Source organism: Bos taurus, chromosome 7, assembly GCF_002263795.3.
Source record: "Bos taurus isolate L1 Dominette 01449 registration number 42190680 breed Hereford chromosome 7, ARS-UCD2.0, whole genome shotgun sequence".
Taxonomy (NCBI): domain Eukaryota; kingdom Metazoa; phylum Chordata; class Mammalia; order Artiodactyla; family Bovidae; genus Bos; species Bos taurus.
This window is the reverse complement of record NC_037334.1, coordinates 20,631,810-20,649,970: the sequence shown is the minus strand read 5'-3', so window position 1 is coordinate 20,649,970 and position 18,161 is coordinate 20,631,810. Positions and strand designations below refer to the sequence as shown.

The following is an 18,161-nucleotide window of genomic DNA, read 5'->3' as shown; positions in this document are numbered from 1 at the left end:
ATGTGCTATACAGTAGGTCCTTGTTTGTTATCCATTTTAAGTGTAGCAGTGAGTACATGTCAATCCCAAACTCCCTAACTATCCCTTCCCCCTATTCTTCCCAACCAGCAACCATAAGTTTGTCCTTTATGAGTCTCTTTCTGTTTTGTAAATTCATTTGTATCATTTCTCTTTAGAGTCCACATGTAAGCGATGACATACGACCTCTCTCTGGAAGGAGGATTCTTAACCACTGGGCCATCAGGGCAATCCCTCCCCTTTTCATAAGGACACCAGTCCTATTGGATTAGGGCCACCCTATTCCAGTGTGACTCAGGTTAACTAATTATACCTATAAAAATCCTATTTCCAAATAAGGGCCTCTTCTGAGGTGTTGGGAATTAGGATTTCGAGACATGAATTTTGGAGGAGACACAATTCAGCCCATGACATTTGGTCACGCTAACCCCATTTTGAGGGCTTGTGGCTACTATTTTGGATAATGTAGACACAGAATCTATCCATCATCACAGAAAGTGCTATGGGACAGGGAGGGGAAAGTTCTAAGCATGTATAAGCTAGGATTGTGTGCTTGCGTGCTCAGTCACTCAGTCATGTCCGACTCTTTGTGACCCCATGGACTGTAGAGCTCACCAGGTTCCTCTGTCCAGGGGATTCTCCAGTCAAGAATACTGCAGTGGGTTGCCATTCCCTTCTCCAGGGAATCTTCCTGACCCAGGGAATGAACCCATGTCTCCTGTGTCTCCTGCATTGGGCATTGGCGGGGGGGCGGGGGGGGGGTTCTCCCTTCCCAGAGCACCCCCTGGGTAACTCATAACCTGGGATACTTACATTTTCCAGATTCCTGACCACATGTGTTTATCTGGAACAGTCACAGGGTGGGTGGGGTCTTGGTGGAATTTGGGGTGAGTGAAGCCCGGGCTGCCTTAAAGCTCTTGACCTGCAACCCCAGGCCTGTGTGAGTTGGGCCTGTTGGCCCCGTGGCCCCCTCCACCCTGTGAGTGTCACACTTTGCTTTGACTGAACTGGACCATTTGCTGCTCCTTCCTATCTGGGACCTTTGCACCTGTCTTTGTTAACCCCACTAGAGTGGCCTGCGCATCCTTCAGGTCTCAGCTTCAGCATCACCTCCTCCAGGAAATCTCCCTGATTTCTCCTCTTCCTTAGCCCTCTTCCAGGCTCACACATCTGCCTGTGCATCTCTATCACAGCTTCAGTCACACCTGGTCACACATCCACCTTCTCCCCTGGACTTGGAGCTCCATGAGAGTGGAGTTAGTGACAGTGTTAGGGTCACTGCTGTGTCCCAAACACAGCACAGGGCCCAGCAGATAGGAGATGCTCCATGAACTAGAGCTCTGGTGTAACTGGTCCCAGCAGCATGCCTTCCAGGGAAACCTCTTCACCTCCTTATTCCCCACCTCCCTAACTGAGGTGGAGCCGTCATGAATGCGGTCCTCTGCTCTTAGGTGGCTCAGGTGTCTGTAACCCATTGCTGTTCCCCAGCTCTGCCATGCACCACGGGCTTCAGTTTCCTCATCTGTAAAATGGAGATATTGATGTCTCCTGCCCTCCTGGGATGTTGATAAGGCAAGGAATATAAAGGCTCTCAAACTAGGTATGTTTGTGTAATGCGCTGTGCTCAGTTTCTCAGTCGTGTCTGACTCTTTGTGATCCCATGGACTGCAGCCCGTCAGGCTCCTCTATCCATGGAATTTTCCAGGCAAGAATACTAGAGTGGGTTGTCATTTCCTCCTCTAGGGGATCTTCCAGACCCCAGGATTGAACCTGTGTCTTCTATGTCTCCTGCATCGGCAGGCGGATTCTTTACCACTGCACCACTTGGGAAGCGTGGTTTTGTAACAGGGAAGAACAAATCTGACTCCGTATTAGATCTGTTCCTCTTTCACCTTTGTGCCCTGTTGCCTGTCATGCTGATTCTGCACCTTTTGTACAAGAATGTTGCATTAGAGCCTGAAATATACAGGAGAGCCTGTCCTCAAGGCTCTGACACTTGAATCTATTCATACAGAGGTAAAAAGTTGCAGAACAGAGAATAACATTTGTCTCATTGGAGGTTTACAGGAACATCCTGTCCTTCGTGGCCAGCTGCAAGAACAAAGGATTCCAACACTAAGAAGTCTGCAACAATCAACCACATCCCTCTCTTAGCTTGATTTGCTGAAACCCTTTGGGGAGTATGAGTTTATAAGGCATAAGCCACTGGTTTACTTGCATGGCCTGCAACAAACCTTTCTCTACTCCAACTCCCAAGGTTTTGGTTTGTCCTGGTTGTGAATAAACTTGCTTTTGGTAACATAGTTAAATGAATAATAACAACGGAGCCTTAAAGACCACTCAGTGTTGTTCTAATCACCTGTGTGTTAATTTATTTAATCCTTGCAAAACCTCCAGGAGGCAGATACTGTCATTAACTTCATGTTACAGATGGAGAAACTGAGACCCAGAGAGGTTAGGTAACACACAAGTTCACACAGCTGGGAAGAGGCAGAATTGGGATTCAGACTCAGACAGGTGACTTCTTGATCCCTGTTCGTTACTGCCTCTTGAATGAATGAATGAATGAATACCAGTCCCTTCCCTCTTTGAAAAACTAAGAATGAATGTTCCAAGTTATTCTTTGGGCTGCCCCAAGGTTTCACCTCCACAAAGCAGGATTAGTTGAAACTCCCCATTTTACAGACAGAAAAACCAAGGCTCAGGGGAGGAGGTGGCACAGGCAGCCCTAAGATCCAAGCCTCGTTATCTGAGCCAGGTTCAGGCCCCTTTCTTGCTCTATCTCTGGGTGAGTGTACGTGTGTGTGTGTGTTGCCTGTTCATAGCCTGGCTGGGAGGAGCAGGGGTAGATGGAAAAGCAGATAATAAATATTTGCTGATGAAGATCACATGGGCCAGAATGAGTTCTTACCCCTCTCCCTGCCCTGCCAAGCCACTCCTGACTTCTCCAGCCTGGGACCAGCCCCCCTGCCCCGAGAGACCTGGGGATGGCCAGAAGCAGGTAACATAGCTGGGAGGGATGGGCTGGTGTGTTAGGGTTTTCATGACTCATTTATTCACTCACTCATTCACTTAACACTGTGTGTCAGGCTCTATTCTGGGCACTGGGGTTGCAGCTATGAACAATCTGGCACCTGCTTGCACAAAGGTCACAGTTTGGCGTGGGTGACAAACACCAAACTAAAAGTCCAACATCATTTTCGGTGAGGAACTACCCATGAGAAAGCAGGAGGGGTCCATGAGGATTCTACAGGAAGAGCAGATGCAGCAGCTCCAAGGCTGCAGGAGCTTGGTGCATTCTCGTAATACCCGCAGCTATTGAGCGCTTCATGTATGCCTCATCCTTTCAAAGTGCATTCACATGAATTATCTTACTGAATCCTCAAACACCCCTGAGGAGCCTGGGAAGAGTGTTAGATTATTTATTATCGTATTCGGCAGGCAGTTGAGGAAATAGAGGCTCAGAGAGGTGAAGAGACTTGCCCAAGGTCACACAGCTGGGAAGTGGAGGAGCTGGGACTTGAACTCATGTTATTAATCAACACAACTGCCTCCTCTCACTTGGGACAGAGGTGGAGCTCAACTCTTTAGGCAACAGTACCAGAGCCTAGGGGCCAGGGCCATTATGTTCTGCACCCTGTGGCCTCAGACTTCTCATCCGTACAGAGGATATGAGTTACTGATGACCCTTAAGGCCTCTGACCCAGGGACAATTGGGTTCTTAGGGTGGGCAGATTAGAAAATATTAATTTAAGACACTCAGTAGAGTTTGAATTTCTCATTATCAACGAGTAACTTTTTTACTATGAGTATGCTCCAAATATAGTTAAGCCTAAGTATAAATAATATATCCTCAACCGCAGCACAACACCAGGTTGCAGACTACAAGTCCCATAATCCATTGCGACATTCCCTTTTAGGAACCTGTCATTTTTTGATTCTTCTTTCATTCATTTATCCAAAAATTATATAACCCACCCCTTGTGTGCCAGGCCTTGGGTCAAGTTCTGAGGAATACATCGGTGCACAAAGCAAACACAAGTCTTTGCCCTCAGGCAATTTAACATCTATATTCTTTGGGAGTTTTAAGTGATTTTTCCCAGACATCTGCCAGGAAGACTTCAGCTCCCATGATCCCTTGTGCTTGCTCGAGACCACAATTCCCAGGAGTCCTAGCGCAACAGATCCGCCCCTCTCTTCCTTATTTCTAACTTTCTTCCGGGTCGCAAGGTCACCTCCTGTACAACCTCTCTTCCTTCCGTCCCTCGCCTTTCTCCCACAGCAAAGGCAGGGTTTCAGTAAGTTACACTGCTAATAGTTTGTTTTAAAGTCTCTGTATTTTCTGACTTGGAGTTTAAGCGAAACTTTAGCCAGACAGTCCACCACAGCTTTCTCTATTAGGGAGTAACAGAATGGGCCCTCAACTCCCATGTGGCTCCGCGCGCCGGGAAGACTACAACTCCCAGTAGGCAGCGCGGCGGACAGGCGGCCCTCGGCTGTGCCGGCAGGACCCCGGGGCGGGCGCGGGCTGTCCCGCGCGGCGCCCGCAGGACCCCGGCGCCTACCCATGCCGAGGTGAGTCCGCGGGAGCCACCGCCACCGCCGTTCCGACCCCGCCGCCGCCCCGCGCGGCCCAGCTGCCGGCCAGGATGCTGGAGGAAGCGGGCGAGGTGCTGGAGAATATGCTGAAGGCGTCGTGCCTGCCTCTCGGCTTCATCGTCTTCCTGCCCGCTGTGCTGCTGCTCGTCGCACCGCCGCTGCCCGCCGCCGATGCGGCGCACGAGTTCACCGTGTACCGCATGCAGCAGTACGACCTACAGGGGCAACCCTACGGTGCGTGGACCCGGGCCCCTGGCCTCCCCCGTGGACCCAGCTCTTCTCCTGGGCTCTTGGTCTCCCCCAGCTCAGCCTCCCCGCTGGGGCCCTGACCTCCCGCCCAGCCTCCCGCCTCCCTAGGGCCCCGGCCTTTGCCGGCCAGGATGCCCCTTCCCGCGGTTCGGTCTCTGCTTCCTGGGCTTCAGGACCTGCCTCTCCCACACGTCCAGCAGGAGTCCAGCTTGCAGACCTCACTTGGGCTGCCAGCCCCTTTACCGGAGCTCCAGGCAAGTCCTAGCCTGGATACCTGGACCGCTGCTGGGCCCCTAGCTCTCTCTGTCCAGTGTCCCGGGGACCCACCGCCTGGCTCCCACAGCCCTCTGGCCCCGTCCCCGACAAGGGCTACCTGCTCCAGAACGCAGAACTCCCTCCCAGCCTCAGGCCATACTGTCGCTTCTCCAGACCTCCTGGGTCCCCTCTCTCTCTCCAGTCCCCAGCTGGAATAGAACGCCCGCCTTGGGCCTCCTTGATTTGGAGTGGAGCCTCTCAGCGCCGTTTTTCCAGGCTAAGCTGGCCAACCCTGCACAGCCCTTCAGCACCCGGGTGCGCTTTATCTAGTGCTCACATTCTGCTCTGCTTTAGGGCTCAGAGCTCTGATCGCTCACCCCAGCCTGTCACTATGTGGAGGCCCTCCCTACTCCCTGGTCCCAGTTAATGAATTCGGTTCCTCAGAAATTCTCCTGCCTTTGGGCTCCTGAAATCCGTTGGACCCCATGTCCTGCTCCCTGCTTGGGAGCGCACCCACCCCTCAGCTTCCTGGAAGCCCCCCTGCTGCTCCTTCTCCCCAGGATTGCAGGCCTCCAGGCCTGGATCCTGCCTAGCTTCTGTTCCTCAGCCCTGCCCTCTCATCTGTTAAAGTCTTTCGAAAGTGTCCTCTCTTCCCGGCCTTGCTGTATCTTGTGTTCCAGAACCTTCTGGCCTCTGGTTGCGCTCCCAACTTGGTGTCTTAGGCCCCTGGCAAGCAAGGCCCGTCCATGCCATGAGGGCTTCCCCTCCCCAGTGCCCCTGTCCCCTCATATCTGAGCCCTGGTTCTCTTGGACTGGCCTCTCTTGTTGGAACATTAGGGCCAACCTGAGTCCCCCGGACCCCTTGCCGCTGCCAGGTCCTTGGGGAGCCCCGGGGTCTGGAGACATCCCCCTCAGGCCCCTCTCACCCCAGAGTTGTAGCATTACTGTTTAGTGCAGTGGTTGCCAGTTCACGGGTCCCTGAGTGATGACTTTGGGTCGTCATGATTGACAGGCTCCTGGCATTCAGTGGGGCCCAGCCAGGGGTGCTGCCCCACACCTCACTGTGCCCGGGACAACCTCACTCCGAAAATTATCTGGGCCAGATTGTCAGCAGTGCCAAGGGGGAGAACTCAGGGTTACAGTGTTGGCTGCAGACCCCAGGCTTCTCACCAGTGGGGTGGTGGGCCAGGAGCCCCTAAGGAGTGGGCAGTTTATATGTATTGTTGGCATCCTCCTGGGAAGAGGGTCTATGCCAGGGGTGTCGCAGGTGGCCCTTTGGGATGACTTTTGGCATTTCATCATCATAATTTTGAATAGCCATGTGTGACTGGCGGCTCTGTCCTGGTCTGGAGGATTCCGCCATCCCGTTGGGATGGGATTCACGCCCTTGTCCTGTCTCACACTGGGAGCCTTGCTGCGAGCTCTCCTAGCACACCCAGCTCTGCCCCAGCCCCTTGGGCAGCTGTAATCTGGATGTCCCGTGTCTCCTGCTGCCTGCTCAGCGCTGGCCTGCTTGCTGATATGGCCCCCTGTCCTTGCCCAGACGGGCGCTTCTTGACACTCCGACCCTGATCACAGAGCCATGTCTGCCTCGTCCTCCACGTGGGCCCTCGGAACCTTCAATACTTTCTCCCTGTCCTCCCCACCTCCTCTCTCTGAGTCCTTTGCCCCCAGTCCTTGATTCCTTCCTATTCTTTTTTCTGACCCCGTGACTCCCTCACCCCACACGCCCTCCTTCCCGGCCCCCATCTTTGCCAGACACTGAGTGGGCTCAGGGATGAACAGAGGGGCCTGGCGGGGCACCCACCCATCTCGACTTACACATCTGCACCCCCACCCTGGTCCCACCTGTTAGTGTCCACATTGGCAGGGATGTGGGGTGCCTGCCACTGCCTGGGGAGATGCTGTGGGATAGTTTGGTGGAGCAGGGAACCCCAGCTCCCTCCCAGTGGTGGAGCATCTGAGAGCTGCTCTGCTGGGTCATCGCTGATTGCAGTGTCCCCAGCATCGCACATGCCCTTGCTTTGAGCCTCATTTCCCAACTTCCTGTCCTCTCTCCACACCTCTTGAGAAATCGGCAGGAGAGGCGTGTGCTCTTTGAGCTGGGGTGTGAGCTGGGCCCTGGGTGTGGCCTGCCTCCCTGCCCTCCCACAACGGACTCCGGCCTCCCTGGGCTGGGCCGCTCATGCCCATCCCACTTGGTCCCCTGCAGAAACGGCTCTGGCAGGCGGGGACGTGGGCACCCACGCCGGGCACCGGGACGGGCTCTCCACCCCTGGTTGTAAATAAAGTTTTATTGGCACTCCGCCACACCTAGTCAGTGGCTTTGCACTGCGTAAGACTAGTGCCACTGCAGGGAGAGAGGACTGGCCTTCGATTGAAAAGTCTGCGACCTCCGTTCAGATCTGGTCCCGCCGTGGGGACCTGCAACTTGCTGTCCAGGTGTCCAGAGCCCGTCATGACGCAGGGGCAACAGGCCTTGCAGACTTCAGCCTCGCACCAACCAAGGCAGTCTCTGCTCTTGGGGTGCTTAGCCTCTGAGGGGGCACTTGGGGGTCTGGCGTTAGCCTGACTCTGCTCTTACCCCCTCCTTCCTCTCTCTGGCCGTCCTCCTTCTGGAAAGTGGGTCACAGTAGGCTCCACAGGTGGCCCTGTGTGTCCCCACCCCGAGGTGACATCTGAGCCACCCCCGGGAGGCTGCAGCTGGGACAGGTGGGGCACAGGGGAAGGGCCCACCCGCCTTTTCAGGGTTTCAAGGGCTCCTGAAGGTCTCTGCTGCCCTCTCCTACCAGGCCCTTGGGGGCTCCCCTGTCACCCTAAAGCAGAAGTGGGGGCCCAGAGGGGTGGGGAGAGGCATGGAGGCCCCTGCCTGGGGTGCACTGCCCGGCCCCCTTGGTCACTGGCCCCTGCCCCAAGACAGCCCTGCCCTTTCCCACCTGGGACACTGTCCCTTCTGTGACCTGCTGGTCCCCTCCCCCGGACGGGCCCTCAGGACAGGCTGTAGGAAGCGACCCTTCTCCTGCTGGCCAGTGCATTCCTGCAGAGCAGTGGGGGGGACCCTGCCCCCGGTCTGAGCCTGAGGCTTCGTGGGGCTTGGTATGTCCCTCAAGGACACCAGTGTCCCCTCGCCCGGCCGCCTCATCCTCCGGGCAGCATGGTCCAGCTCCTGTGTGGAAACAGACCTGTTTGTCTGCATTGTTGTCTTGACATTTGCTGTGAGGGGCTCAGGGTGGAGGCCCTGGGGCCACATCTGCCCCCAGAGTAGGAGGATTCGTGTGCTTGCTTTGTTCATCCCAGCTCAGCCGGGGCCTGAGACGTTTTGGGGACTGTGTGCCTTTGTCATCTGGGAGGTCTGACCTAAGAATCTGGAGTTTCGGCAGCATCCTGCTGAGTGCTAGTGGCCCTGGCAGTTGAGGAGGCCTGCCTGAGCCCCACCTCCCCACCCACTCTGTCCAGGGAGGATAGAGGGCCCCGAGGGCTGGCTGCTGGGGGCCGTGCACCCAGGCAGTGCAACCACGGGAGTCCATGTGCTGCATCAAATGTCTGCACTGCTTCTTGCCCCTTCAGCTCTCAGGGCAGCGGTGCTCTGTGTGTGTGGGGACCCACCAGCCTTAGAACAGTGGGCTTCCCTGGTGGCTCAGACAGTAAAGAAGCTCCCTGTGATGCAGGAGACCTGGGTTCAATCCCTGGTTTGGGAAGATCCCCTGGAGGAGAAAATGGCAACCCACTCCAGTATTCTTGCCTGGGAAATCCCATGGACAGAGGAGCCTGGTGGGCTACAGTCCATGGGGTCGCAAAAGAGTCAAATACAACTGAGCGACTTTCACTTTGGCTGCACAATCCTGGTTACAACCTGCCCCTTCCACTCTGGTGGGAAGGAGTCAGTTGCCTGGAATAAGCTTATGAGCAAGGCAGGGTCCACTCCAGGAAGCAGCTTCTCACTTCCTACCTGATTCTCTGGATCTTTCTTGAGAAAAATCTGGGTGGCCCTGCTCCCAGGGGACACAGGGCCATGTCTGGGGTCGTCTGTGATTACCACGTCTAGGGGGGTCCTGGCAACAAGGGTGTGGGGGCCAGGGAGGCTGCCCTATACCCTACAGCGCTCAGGATGGCCCACAGGCTACAGTGTGGCCCTGACTGTGGAAGAAGGTGCACAAACCCTGGTGCTTGCCCTCCTGAGGGGCCTTGGGGAGACCAAACATTTGTTCATTCATTCCATGTCCTGAGCGCACTAGGCTGGTAGTTGCTAGGTGATGCTGGGTTCACACTGCAATGAACAAGGTTTGTGCCCCTGGAACCCCAGGCTAGTTGCCTGGGGGCTGGGGCGGGGGGTTGGCCTGAAGAGGGCAGGGTTTGGGTTTTCCCCAGGACATTGGCAACCTGGAGGTGGGGAGGTGCAGCCTCCTAGCTTGGGGGCTCCCTCTGCTGGTGTCTGGACCCTGGAGTGGTGTGGGGGCTGGGGAAACTGCTGGGCATCTCAGAACAATCTGGGCAGGGCAGGGGGCTAGGGGTTGGGTTTGCTCAGCTGGCGCCTGTCAGCCCTGCGGGTCCTGGAGCCCTGGGGAAGCCAGTGGTGAAGGACTCGGGGAGCAAGACCACTGAGTTCCGGTCCTAGTGCTCTGGCTGGGGGTCTTGCCTGGGGGTGGGGGCGGGGGTGGCTGCCTCTGTCGGGTGGGTTGAGGGCACCAGCCCCCTGAGCTGCTTCAGGGACACGGGGTGGGGTGGGGACACGTTGCCCGGCCCAGCGGGCAGCCCGCACGTGGTCACAGGGTGGCTGAGTGGACAGGGACATCGCTTTCTGGGGGATGACTGCAGCAGGGGTGTAGTTCGGAGAGGCGAGTGCGAGAGCAGCGAAGGCCGCTAGGGCCGTGGTCTAGGAATGTGGGTGTGGAGGGGAGGTTGGCCCAGGGAGACGGTTCTTGGAAGGCCCCGCGAGTCCCCGGGGTTGGGGTGGGTGTGCGGCGGGCTGGAGGCCGGTGGGGGTCCGGAACCCCACTCAGGATCCCGTCCCCACAGGCACGCGGAACGCGGTGCTCAACACAGAGGCGCGCACCATCGACGCGGACGTGCTGAGCCGGCGCTGCGTGCTCGTGCGGCTGCTGGACTTCTCGTATGAGCGCTACCAGCGCGCCCTGCGCCAGTCTGCCGGCGCTGTGGTCATCATCCTGCCGCGGACCATGGCCGCTGTGCCGCAGGACGTCATCCGGGTGAGCTCTGCCTCGCCCCGGGGTCCCCTCTCTCCCTCCGGGTCCCCTTCGCCCACACACACCGCAAACCGAACGCGTGCCTCTCTCGCAGCAATTCATGGAGATTGAGCCTGAGATGCTGGCCATGGAGACCATCGTTCCCGTGTACTTTGCCGTAGAGGACGATGCCTTGCTGTCCATCTATGAGCAGACACAGGCTGCCTCCGCCTCCCAGGGCTCCGCCTCCGCCGCCGAAGGTGGGCTGGTGAGGGTTGCTGCAGGGCGGAGGGTGCGTGGATGGGCTGCGCTGCGCTGTTTCAGGGGCTCCCCTTTCCAAGCCAACATATGCTTAACCGTGGGGGCACCGGGCATCACAGATCACATCTTGCAGCCGCCACCCGCAGGGAGGAATCTTCACGGACCAGGGATTGAACCCTCGTCCTTTGCACTGGCGGGTGTATTCATTACCAGTGAGCCACCAGGGAATCCCTACAGTTGTGTTTTTAAATGTGTAAAGAACAGAAGGATTTGAGGCAGGGTGAGTTCCTGGGCGTTTTAAGGCAGCCCCTGCCCCCAGGTGAAGTGGACCATTAGCTCACACTGTGGGAGGTGGGCACACCCTCTCCTGATTCTGGAGAGAACAAAACTTTAATTTTTATGAATCTCTGGGTTCTCATACCATCTCCACTTTGGGGGATGGGCTGGAGGGTCATGAGCTGTCTGATGGGAAACTCATGTTTTGGCATCCCTGCTCAAGTGATCCTTGGGAAGCTGGGTCAGAGGCAGTGTGCACCCCTCTGTGATTTAGGAAGGGGCCCTGATGGCCCTACAGAGCAGAGCGAGGGCGCACATGGGCTCCGTGTCGGAACCAGAGACCTTCACCAGCCCTTGTCCTGGATGCCCAGGTTTGCTCCCATGTCCAGTTATCACATTGTGTTCTGTCCATATGAACAGTCCCGTTTTTACTCAGACTGAATGCTTAGAGTCTGGGGTGACGAGGACCCAGGTTCTGGTCTGGGACCCCCCCCTACCCCCCCAGCTGCTGCAGGGCAGTCACGGGGCTCAGGCTGACCCTCCCTGGCCCTGTATCCAGTGCTGCTCCACACTGCCACTGCCAACGGCTTCCAGATGGTCACCAGCGGGGTCCAGAGCAAGGCCGTGAGCGACTGGCTCATCACCAGCGTGGAGGTAAGTGCCTGGCACCTGCCTGTCCCCACTGGAGGGGCTGCTTCTTGGGTGAGGGGATCAAGTCCCTGCCTCTGAGGAGGTGGGGCTCCTCCAGCTCCTCCTGCTTCCCCGACCCCTGCCTCCTGGAATGGCCACCCCTTTCCCTTCATGGAACATTCACTAAGCTGGTAGAGAGGAGAGCTCAGGGCAGCAATTAAAGCAGAGTGCAGAAAAATCCAGACACCCATCTCCCATCAGGAGGCGTCCAGGCCAGAGCAAGCTCCCAAGTCCTCCCCCACTTCCATTCTCTCCACGGGCAAACATGGGGTTTTATCACTGCTCCCCCCAGCAAAAAGCTCTGAGCAGTTTTGTTCCCACTCCCCGCACCAGGAGGCCTCCGCTGTCTCCTTGCAGGGCAGCTCTCCATCCAGAGAGTAAAGGCTGCAGGGCCTTAGCACCTGATGCCCTTAGGCAGTGCTCTGGACAGGCTGTCTTCCCAACTGCTCCTCGTTGGATTTGACGGAGGGCCGGTTTACACAAGAGGACCCTGACTCTTGGGCTCTTCCTGTGCTGTCCTTAAGGCCAGGGTCTTACGGACGGGTGGGGTCTCCATCAGTGGAGCTCAGCCTGTAAAGGGTAGGCCTGGTTTCCAGGTGGAGAAACAGCTGGCACCTTGGCCCCCAGCAGAGTCTGGCCAGCCTGTTTCTGTAAATAAAGTTTTACTGGAAAGTGACCATGCCCACTGGTCCACTGGTGCCCACGGTGTAGCCGGCAGAGCCTAGAACCCTGCCCCCTGAGGTGAGGGTGGCTGTTGCTTCCTATGGGGGGGCCCTTCACATCCATGTCTCTACAGGGGCGGCTGACTGGGCTGGGTGGAGAGGACCTGCCCACCATTGTCATCGTGGCCCACTACGATGCCTTCGGGGTGGCCCCGGTATGTCCATGCCCCTCCTGCCCAGCTGGGGAGTCTGGCTTCAGGCTGCAGGGTAGCAGGGTTGGGGGAGCTTCCCACGTGTGCAGGGATTGGGCCACGCCAAGGGTGCATCAGTCAGGTTTGGGCAGAGCTGGGGGTTAGCGGGGAGAGGAAGCAATCCCAGCTGGACTGGAAACGAGGACCTAAGGTAAGATTGTGGGGGTGGGGTTCAGAGTGGGCCACAGGCCGGGGTGGAGGTGGGTGGTGGTGCATGCTGAGGTGGGGTGAGCGTGCCCTTTGTCCCTGCCTGCAGTGGCTGTCGCACGGTGCGGACTCCAACGGGAGTGGTATCTCGGTGCTGTTGGAGCTCGCCCGCCTCTTCTCCAGGCTGTACACCTACAAGCGCACGCACGCAGCGTGAGTGACAGGGCCCGGGGCTGGGGGCGGGCCCGACCCGTGATCTCAGAGTTGGTTCAGTCAGGCCCCGCCCCTCCAGGTCCATTCACCTACCCCCTCCCCGGAAATCCCACCAGGGGGCTGCTTCCAGATGCAAGAAACAGAAACCCCTGCAAAATCGTCATCACTTAGACGAGCATCTCCCCATCTTAGTGCCGGACACTGCGGTCTCTCGCAGGGGCACTTGTCCACACAGCACGGTGCCCTGGGAGAGCAGGGCCCTAGTAGCCAGCGGGTCTCCCCAAACTTCACACTCCAGGCCCCACGCCTGCTGTCAGGCAGATGGCTTGAGAAGCACTGTGCTCACAGTCCAGTGGGTGGCGGGGGGGGGCGGGGCGCGGTGGGCATTGAGATCAAGGTGTTGGCAGGGCCACACTTGCTGTGCCTCTTTTATAAGGACTGCTGTGGTTGTGGTGAGGTGGATACAGCTGGGGCGGGGCCCAGTTACCTGGTCCTTCACCACCCGGCTGTCTTCACTCCTGCTCAGGGAGGTGGTGCTGAGTTCCCATCACTTCTGTTTCCTGGTTGGTCCACCCAGTCTGAGTGGGTGGACCACTCTGAGTAGCCCACCTCTCCACTCTGAGAGGTCTCTGGAGCCTCCCTTCTCACCCTGGAGACACTGGGTGAAGTTGGGATGTCTGTGGTTGTCAGGACTAGGGGGCTCCTGGCACTCACTTGTGGGGGCCAGGGATGTGTCCAGCGCCTGCAGCACTCAGGATGCCCCGATGTCATCAGTGCCAGGACAGGGTGGAATTGGGTACTCAGCGGGGAGACCACCCCTCCTTTTTGGGAGCCTGGACTCCCACCTGTCAACTCTTTGGCCCCACTCCTCCCTGCCAGGTACAACCTCCTGTTCTTTGCTTCCGGAGGAGGAAAGTTTAACTACCAGGGCACCAAGCGCTGGCTGGAAGACAACCTGGACCACACAGGTGAGCGTCCCCCGCGGCCAGGGTGGCCTCGGGACCCCGGTACTCCCCCACACCCCCTGCCCACCAGCCCTCACTGTCTGCAGATTCCAGCCTGCTCCAGGACAACGTGGCCTTCGTCCTCTGCCTGGACACTGTGGGCCGGGGTGACAGCCTCCACCTGCATGTGTCCAAGCCGCCCAGGGAGGGGACGCTGCAGCATGCCTTCCTGCGGGAGCTCGAAACGGTAGGCGCCCCGTGAGGGCTGCGCCCCCCAAACTGTGTGAGCCCTGGGGCCTCAGTTGGGTTTCCAGCGGGCAGGTGGGCTTATCCTCAGGCTCCAGAAGCAGGAGGTTGGGGAGGGACTGGGGATCCGTGGGGCGGCAGGGGCCACCTCTGCAGAGGCCAGTGAAGCCAGGGTGTGGCGCACGGGCACCGGGCAGAGCCTCATGGCTCCGCTCGCAGGTGGCCGCCCACCAGTTCCCCGAGGTGCGGTTCTCCATGGTGCACAAGAAGATCAACCTGGCCGAGGACATGCTGGCCTGGGAACACGAGCGCTTTGCCGTCCGCCGGCTGCCCGCCTTCACCCTGTCCCACCTGCAGAGCCACCGCGACGGCCAGCGCAGCAGCATCATGGACGTGAGGTGAGCCCCCCCCCATCAGACTGAGCCAGCCGGGGCCCGTCAGGCTTCCTGGAGGAGGGGGCACCAGAACCGAGGGCATGAGCCAGCAGAAGAGAGGGAAGAATTGATTGGGCAGGGTGCTGGGAGAGCCAGCGGCCGCCACCTCACCCTGCCTCCATGGCAGCCTGCACCCCACGCCCACTCAGGTCAGGATGTGTCGCCTCTGAGGCTCCCGGTCCTGTGTGGCCTCAGCCCTTGCTGACCCTGGGCTTGTGGCTGAGCTGCTGCCCTTGTCTCCCTTGTCATGGGTCCCCTCCCCATGCCTGTGTCCAGGCTTCCTTCCTTATGAGGACAGAGCCGTGGACTTCGGGACCCCCTGCTCCACTGTGACTGCGTGTTAACCAGTCATGTCTGCGGACAGCCTGCTGCCAGCTCGGGTCCCGTCCCGGGGTTTGGGTGGCCGTGGGTGTGGGGGACACCGTAGCCCCTCCATGGGGCGTTACCTCAGCTCTGCCCTCAGCAGCCGGCGGAGGCAGATGTCCTGACCAGTCCCCCCATACCCCCAGGTTCTGGAGGAGCACACGGGCCCAGAGCCGTCTGGTCACTGAGGCCCACAGCATCCTCAGGGCTCAGCTGGGCACCCGGGGCAGCCCCTTGGTGGGTGGGCCTGACCGAGGTGTGGGGTGGGGGACCATCCGCTGGGAAAGCTGTTGTTTTTTCTGTCTTTTCATCATCAGATACATATGTGATCATTTTTAGTTTTGGGTGATTGATGTCACTTCCAAATATGTATGTTTTTAAAATCTGCCCTCTAAGGGAGGTGGGAGGGGAGTTCAGGATGGGGCGGTGGAGGGGACACATGTACAGCTGTGGCTGATTCATGTTGTTGTAAAGTAATTAGCCTCTAATTAAATAAATAAAGTAAAAATAAATTAAAAAAACCTGTCCTCGAAGGTCCCGGGTTGACTCGAAAACCCTTACCCGAAACACGAGGCTCATCGCTGAGGCCCTGACCCGTGTCATCTACAACCTGACAGAGAAGGTGAGCCCCCGGCCACCCGCTAGCCGCCCTCTCCGCCCCCCTGAGTCCCCCAGTGGGTCTGAACTCAGCCCCGCCCCGCTTCTCTCTGCAGGGAACGCCCCCGGACATGCCAGTCTTCACGGAGCAGATGGTAATGGCCTGGCCGGCGGGTGGGTGGGCTCAGGCGCCTGGTGGGAGTGTGTGGGGGGTCCTGTGACCACCGCCGCGTCCCCACAGCAGATCCAGCAGGAGCAGCTGGACTCAGTGATGGACTGGCTGACCACCCAGCCACGGGCCGCCCAGCTAGTGGACAAGGACGGCACGTTCCTCAGCACGCTGGAGCACTACCTCAGTCGCTACCTGAAGGAGGTCAAGCCGCACCACGTCAAGGCCGACAAGCGGTGAGACCAGGCGCAGCCCCTGCCCCCAGCTGGCAGAGGGCCCTTCCAGGGTCTCCCTGCCCACCCTGGAACCAGACGGAGCAAATGGAAACTCAGGGCGAAATGTAACAGGATGAGTGAGCAGTGCAGGCGCCCTATTAAATCTGAGCTCCAGGTGAACGACGAATTATCCCAGCATAACTACCTCTCATGTGGTCTGGGACACACTTACCCTGAAAGCCCGTGTCGTCTCTATCTTCAGTCCTCACAGAACTGAAGCCCCGTGTTTTATCTGGCAGCCCTGTACCCCTGCCCACCCTCTGTGGTCCTTCTGTGCCCTGGGCCTCAGGCGACTCATACCCCTGGCCCCCTCCTGCCCTCAGAATGCTCCTGCCCACTGCAGGCCTCCTGGGTTTTGTCTTTCTGTTTGATGCTCCAATGTACCCTGGTTGGGATGAATGAGGACTGAGGAAGGGTGTTGGGGGACCCTCAGCAGGAGACACCCCTCTTCCTCCACAGACAGGTCAGTGCCACTCACTGGCTTTCCATCTTGCTCCCAATTTGTGGCACTCCAGGGAGACAGAGCTCTTGAACAGAAGAAGAAACTGAGGGTCACAGTGGACCCACAGCTGTGGAGCTGGGGCTTGCGAGTCCTCAGCTGTGATCATTCTCCCTCTATAGAAACGAGACCAGAGAATTTCCACAGTCACCACACTTTGTTCTTAGAGAATTGTTGGCCCAGAAAACCATAGAAAAGATGTTAGTTCAGAATAAAGGACGTCCTTCCCTAGGACAGACAGTGGCAACCCCCTGTAGACACATACCCAGGGTCCTCCCCGCTGCTGTGTTCCTGGGCTAGTGGGACTTCGGGTGGCTCTGATGTCAGGGTGAGCCCGCTGAGCAAGTGCTCTCTTGCCAGGGACCCCGAGTTTGTCTTCTACGACCAGCTGAAGCAGGTGATGAATGCCTACAGGTGAGCGCCCTGTCACCGCCCAGGGGCCTGGGTCCTCGGGACAGCTGGGAGCAGCTGGCTGACCGCCTCCACCGCCCCCTCCCATCCCCAGGGTCAAGCCAGCCATCTTCGACCTGCTCCTAGCCGTCTGCATTGGTGCCTACCTCGGGATGGCCTACACGGCAGTCCAGGTAAGCAGGGGGCGGTGGGAGGTGGGTCCTTGTGGGAGCCCAACGGGTGGCCCTTTTTCCCTGGTCTCATTGGAGTCCTCCCACCGCCCCCCAGCACTTCGACCTCTTATACAAAACAGTTCAGAGACTGCTGAAGGCCAAGACGCAGTGACCAGGCTGCCATCCCCGCCTCACCTGGAGGGCAGGGCCTCCCCCTCGGTGGCCGAAACCCTGAATTACAGAGCTTTTCTGTGTTGCTCTTGAGGACTTGGGGGCGTCTTTCTCTTTTTTGTCCTTTGCGCTCCCCTGGAGGAGCTCGGTGGAGGTCTGGGGCCAGGCCACAGACTCGGGGACAAATGTGTGGATGAGCCCCCCACCCTGGAGTCGGCCCCATGACCCTGGGGCATAAGCCATGGCCAGGAAAGAGGAAACGCACCCAGTGTGGCCTTGGGCATCACCCCCGCCCAAAACGCTGATCCTGGACCTGGCAGTTGCAGGCCAAGGAAGTCGGGCCAGGCCACCCCCCAAACCCCTAGCCCTCCACCATGCTGGCTCTGTTCTGACCTCGAGGCTGCCCTCGCATTTCCCAACCACCCCACCCCCGGGGCTCTCCCTTCTTTCCTGTCTGGAGAGTGCGCCGCAGGGCCTCTGGGTCTCCGGTTCCAGCCCCTCCGTCGCAGCCTTGTGCACCGCCTCCACACCCCCCAGCCTGGCTGAGGGGAGCCAGCTCAAGGGGCCGCCTCCGGACTCCCTGAAGCCCCTGGGGAGCTGGCGCCCTGGACACCCGGCACCCTCTCTGTCGGCCCTCTCACCCTGCCTCTGGGTTCCTCTGCCCCGTCCCCTGCCCGGGAGCCCCGCCCACCCGGCCCCGCCCACCTCTCCTAGTCCTTGGAGCTCCTGCTCAGCCTGTTCTCCTGAGGAGCCCTGGGGGCGGAGGCAGCCCCTCTGCCCCTGTCCCGGGGCCTCGGTTTCCTCATCTGCAAGGAGGAGGTCGCATTCAGGGGAAGCATGTTCCCCCATATCCCCGGAGGGGACGTGACCACAGGGGAGCTCTTCCTGGGACCTGTAGGGGCCAGGTCCAGGCCTGAGCCCCTGGGAAGGGGTGAGATGGGGGAGGCGAGCAGGGCTGGGAGTGACCTCAGGGAGACCCAGGTGTAACCATTCATTAGCAATATAATCAGTGACTTGTCCAGTGCTGGGGACTCAGGGTCCAGGAGGAGGGACTCAGGGTCCAGGAGGAGGGACTCCAGGGGCCTACTGGCCACCA

The 18,161-nt window shown here is 58.6% G+C and overlaps 1 protein-coding gene across 2 annotated transcripts; it reads left to right on the top strand.

The window, feature by feature from the left end:
* The first annotated feature begins 4,566 nt into the window (after positions 1-4,566).
* Positions 4,567-17,161, top strand: NCLN (nicalin). 2 transcript variants are annotated; one of them, XM_005209007.5, is made up of 15 exons: positions 4,567-4,851; positions 10,138-10,328; positions 10,420-10,564; positions 11,401-11,495; positions 12,328-12,408; positions 12,701-12,804; positions 13,684-13,772; positions 13,856-13,995; positions 14,214-14,392; positions 15,326-15,413; positions 15,505-15,543; positions 15,633-15,793; positions 16,692-16,745; positions 16,837-16,915; positions 17,010-17,158. In XM_005209007.5, exons 1-15 carry the CDS (start codon positions 4,668-4,670, stop codon positions 17,064-17,066), a joined length of 1,686 nt encoding a protein of 561 aa, XP_005209064.2. In that variant the 5' UTR covers positions 4,567-4,667; the 3' UTR covers positions 17,067-17,158.
* Positions 17,162-18,161: the final 1,000 nt, after the last annotated feature.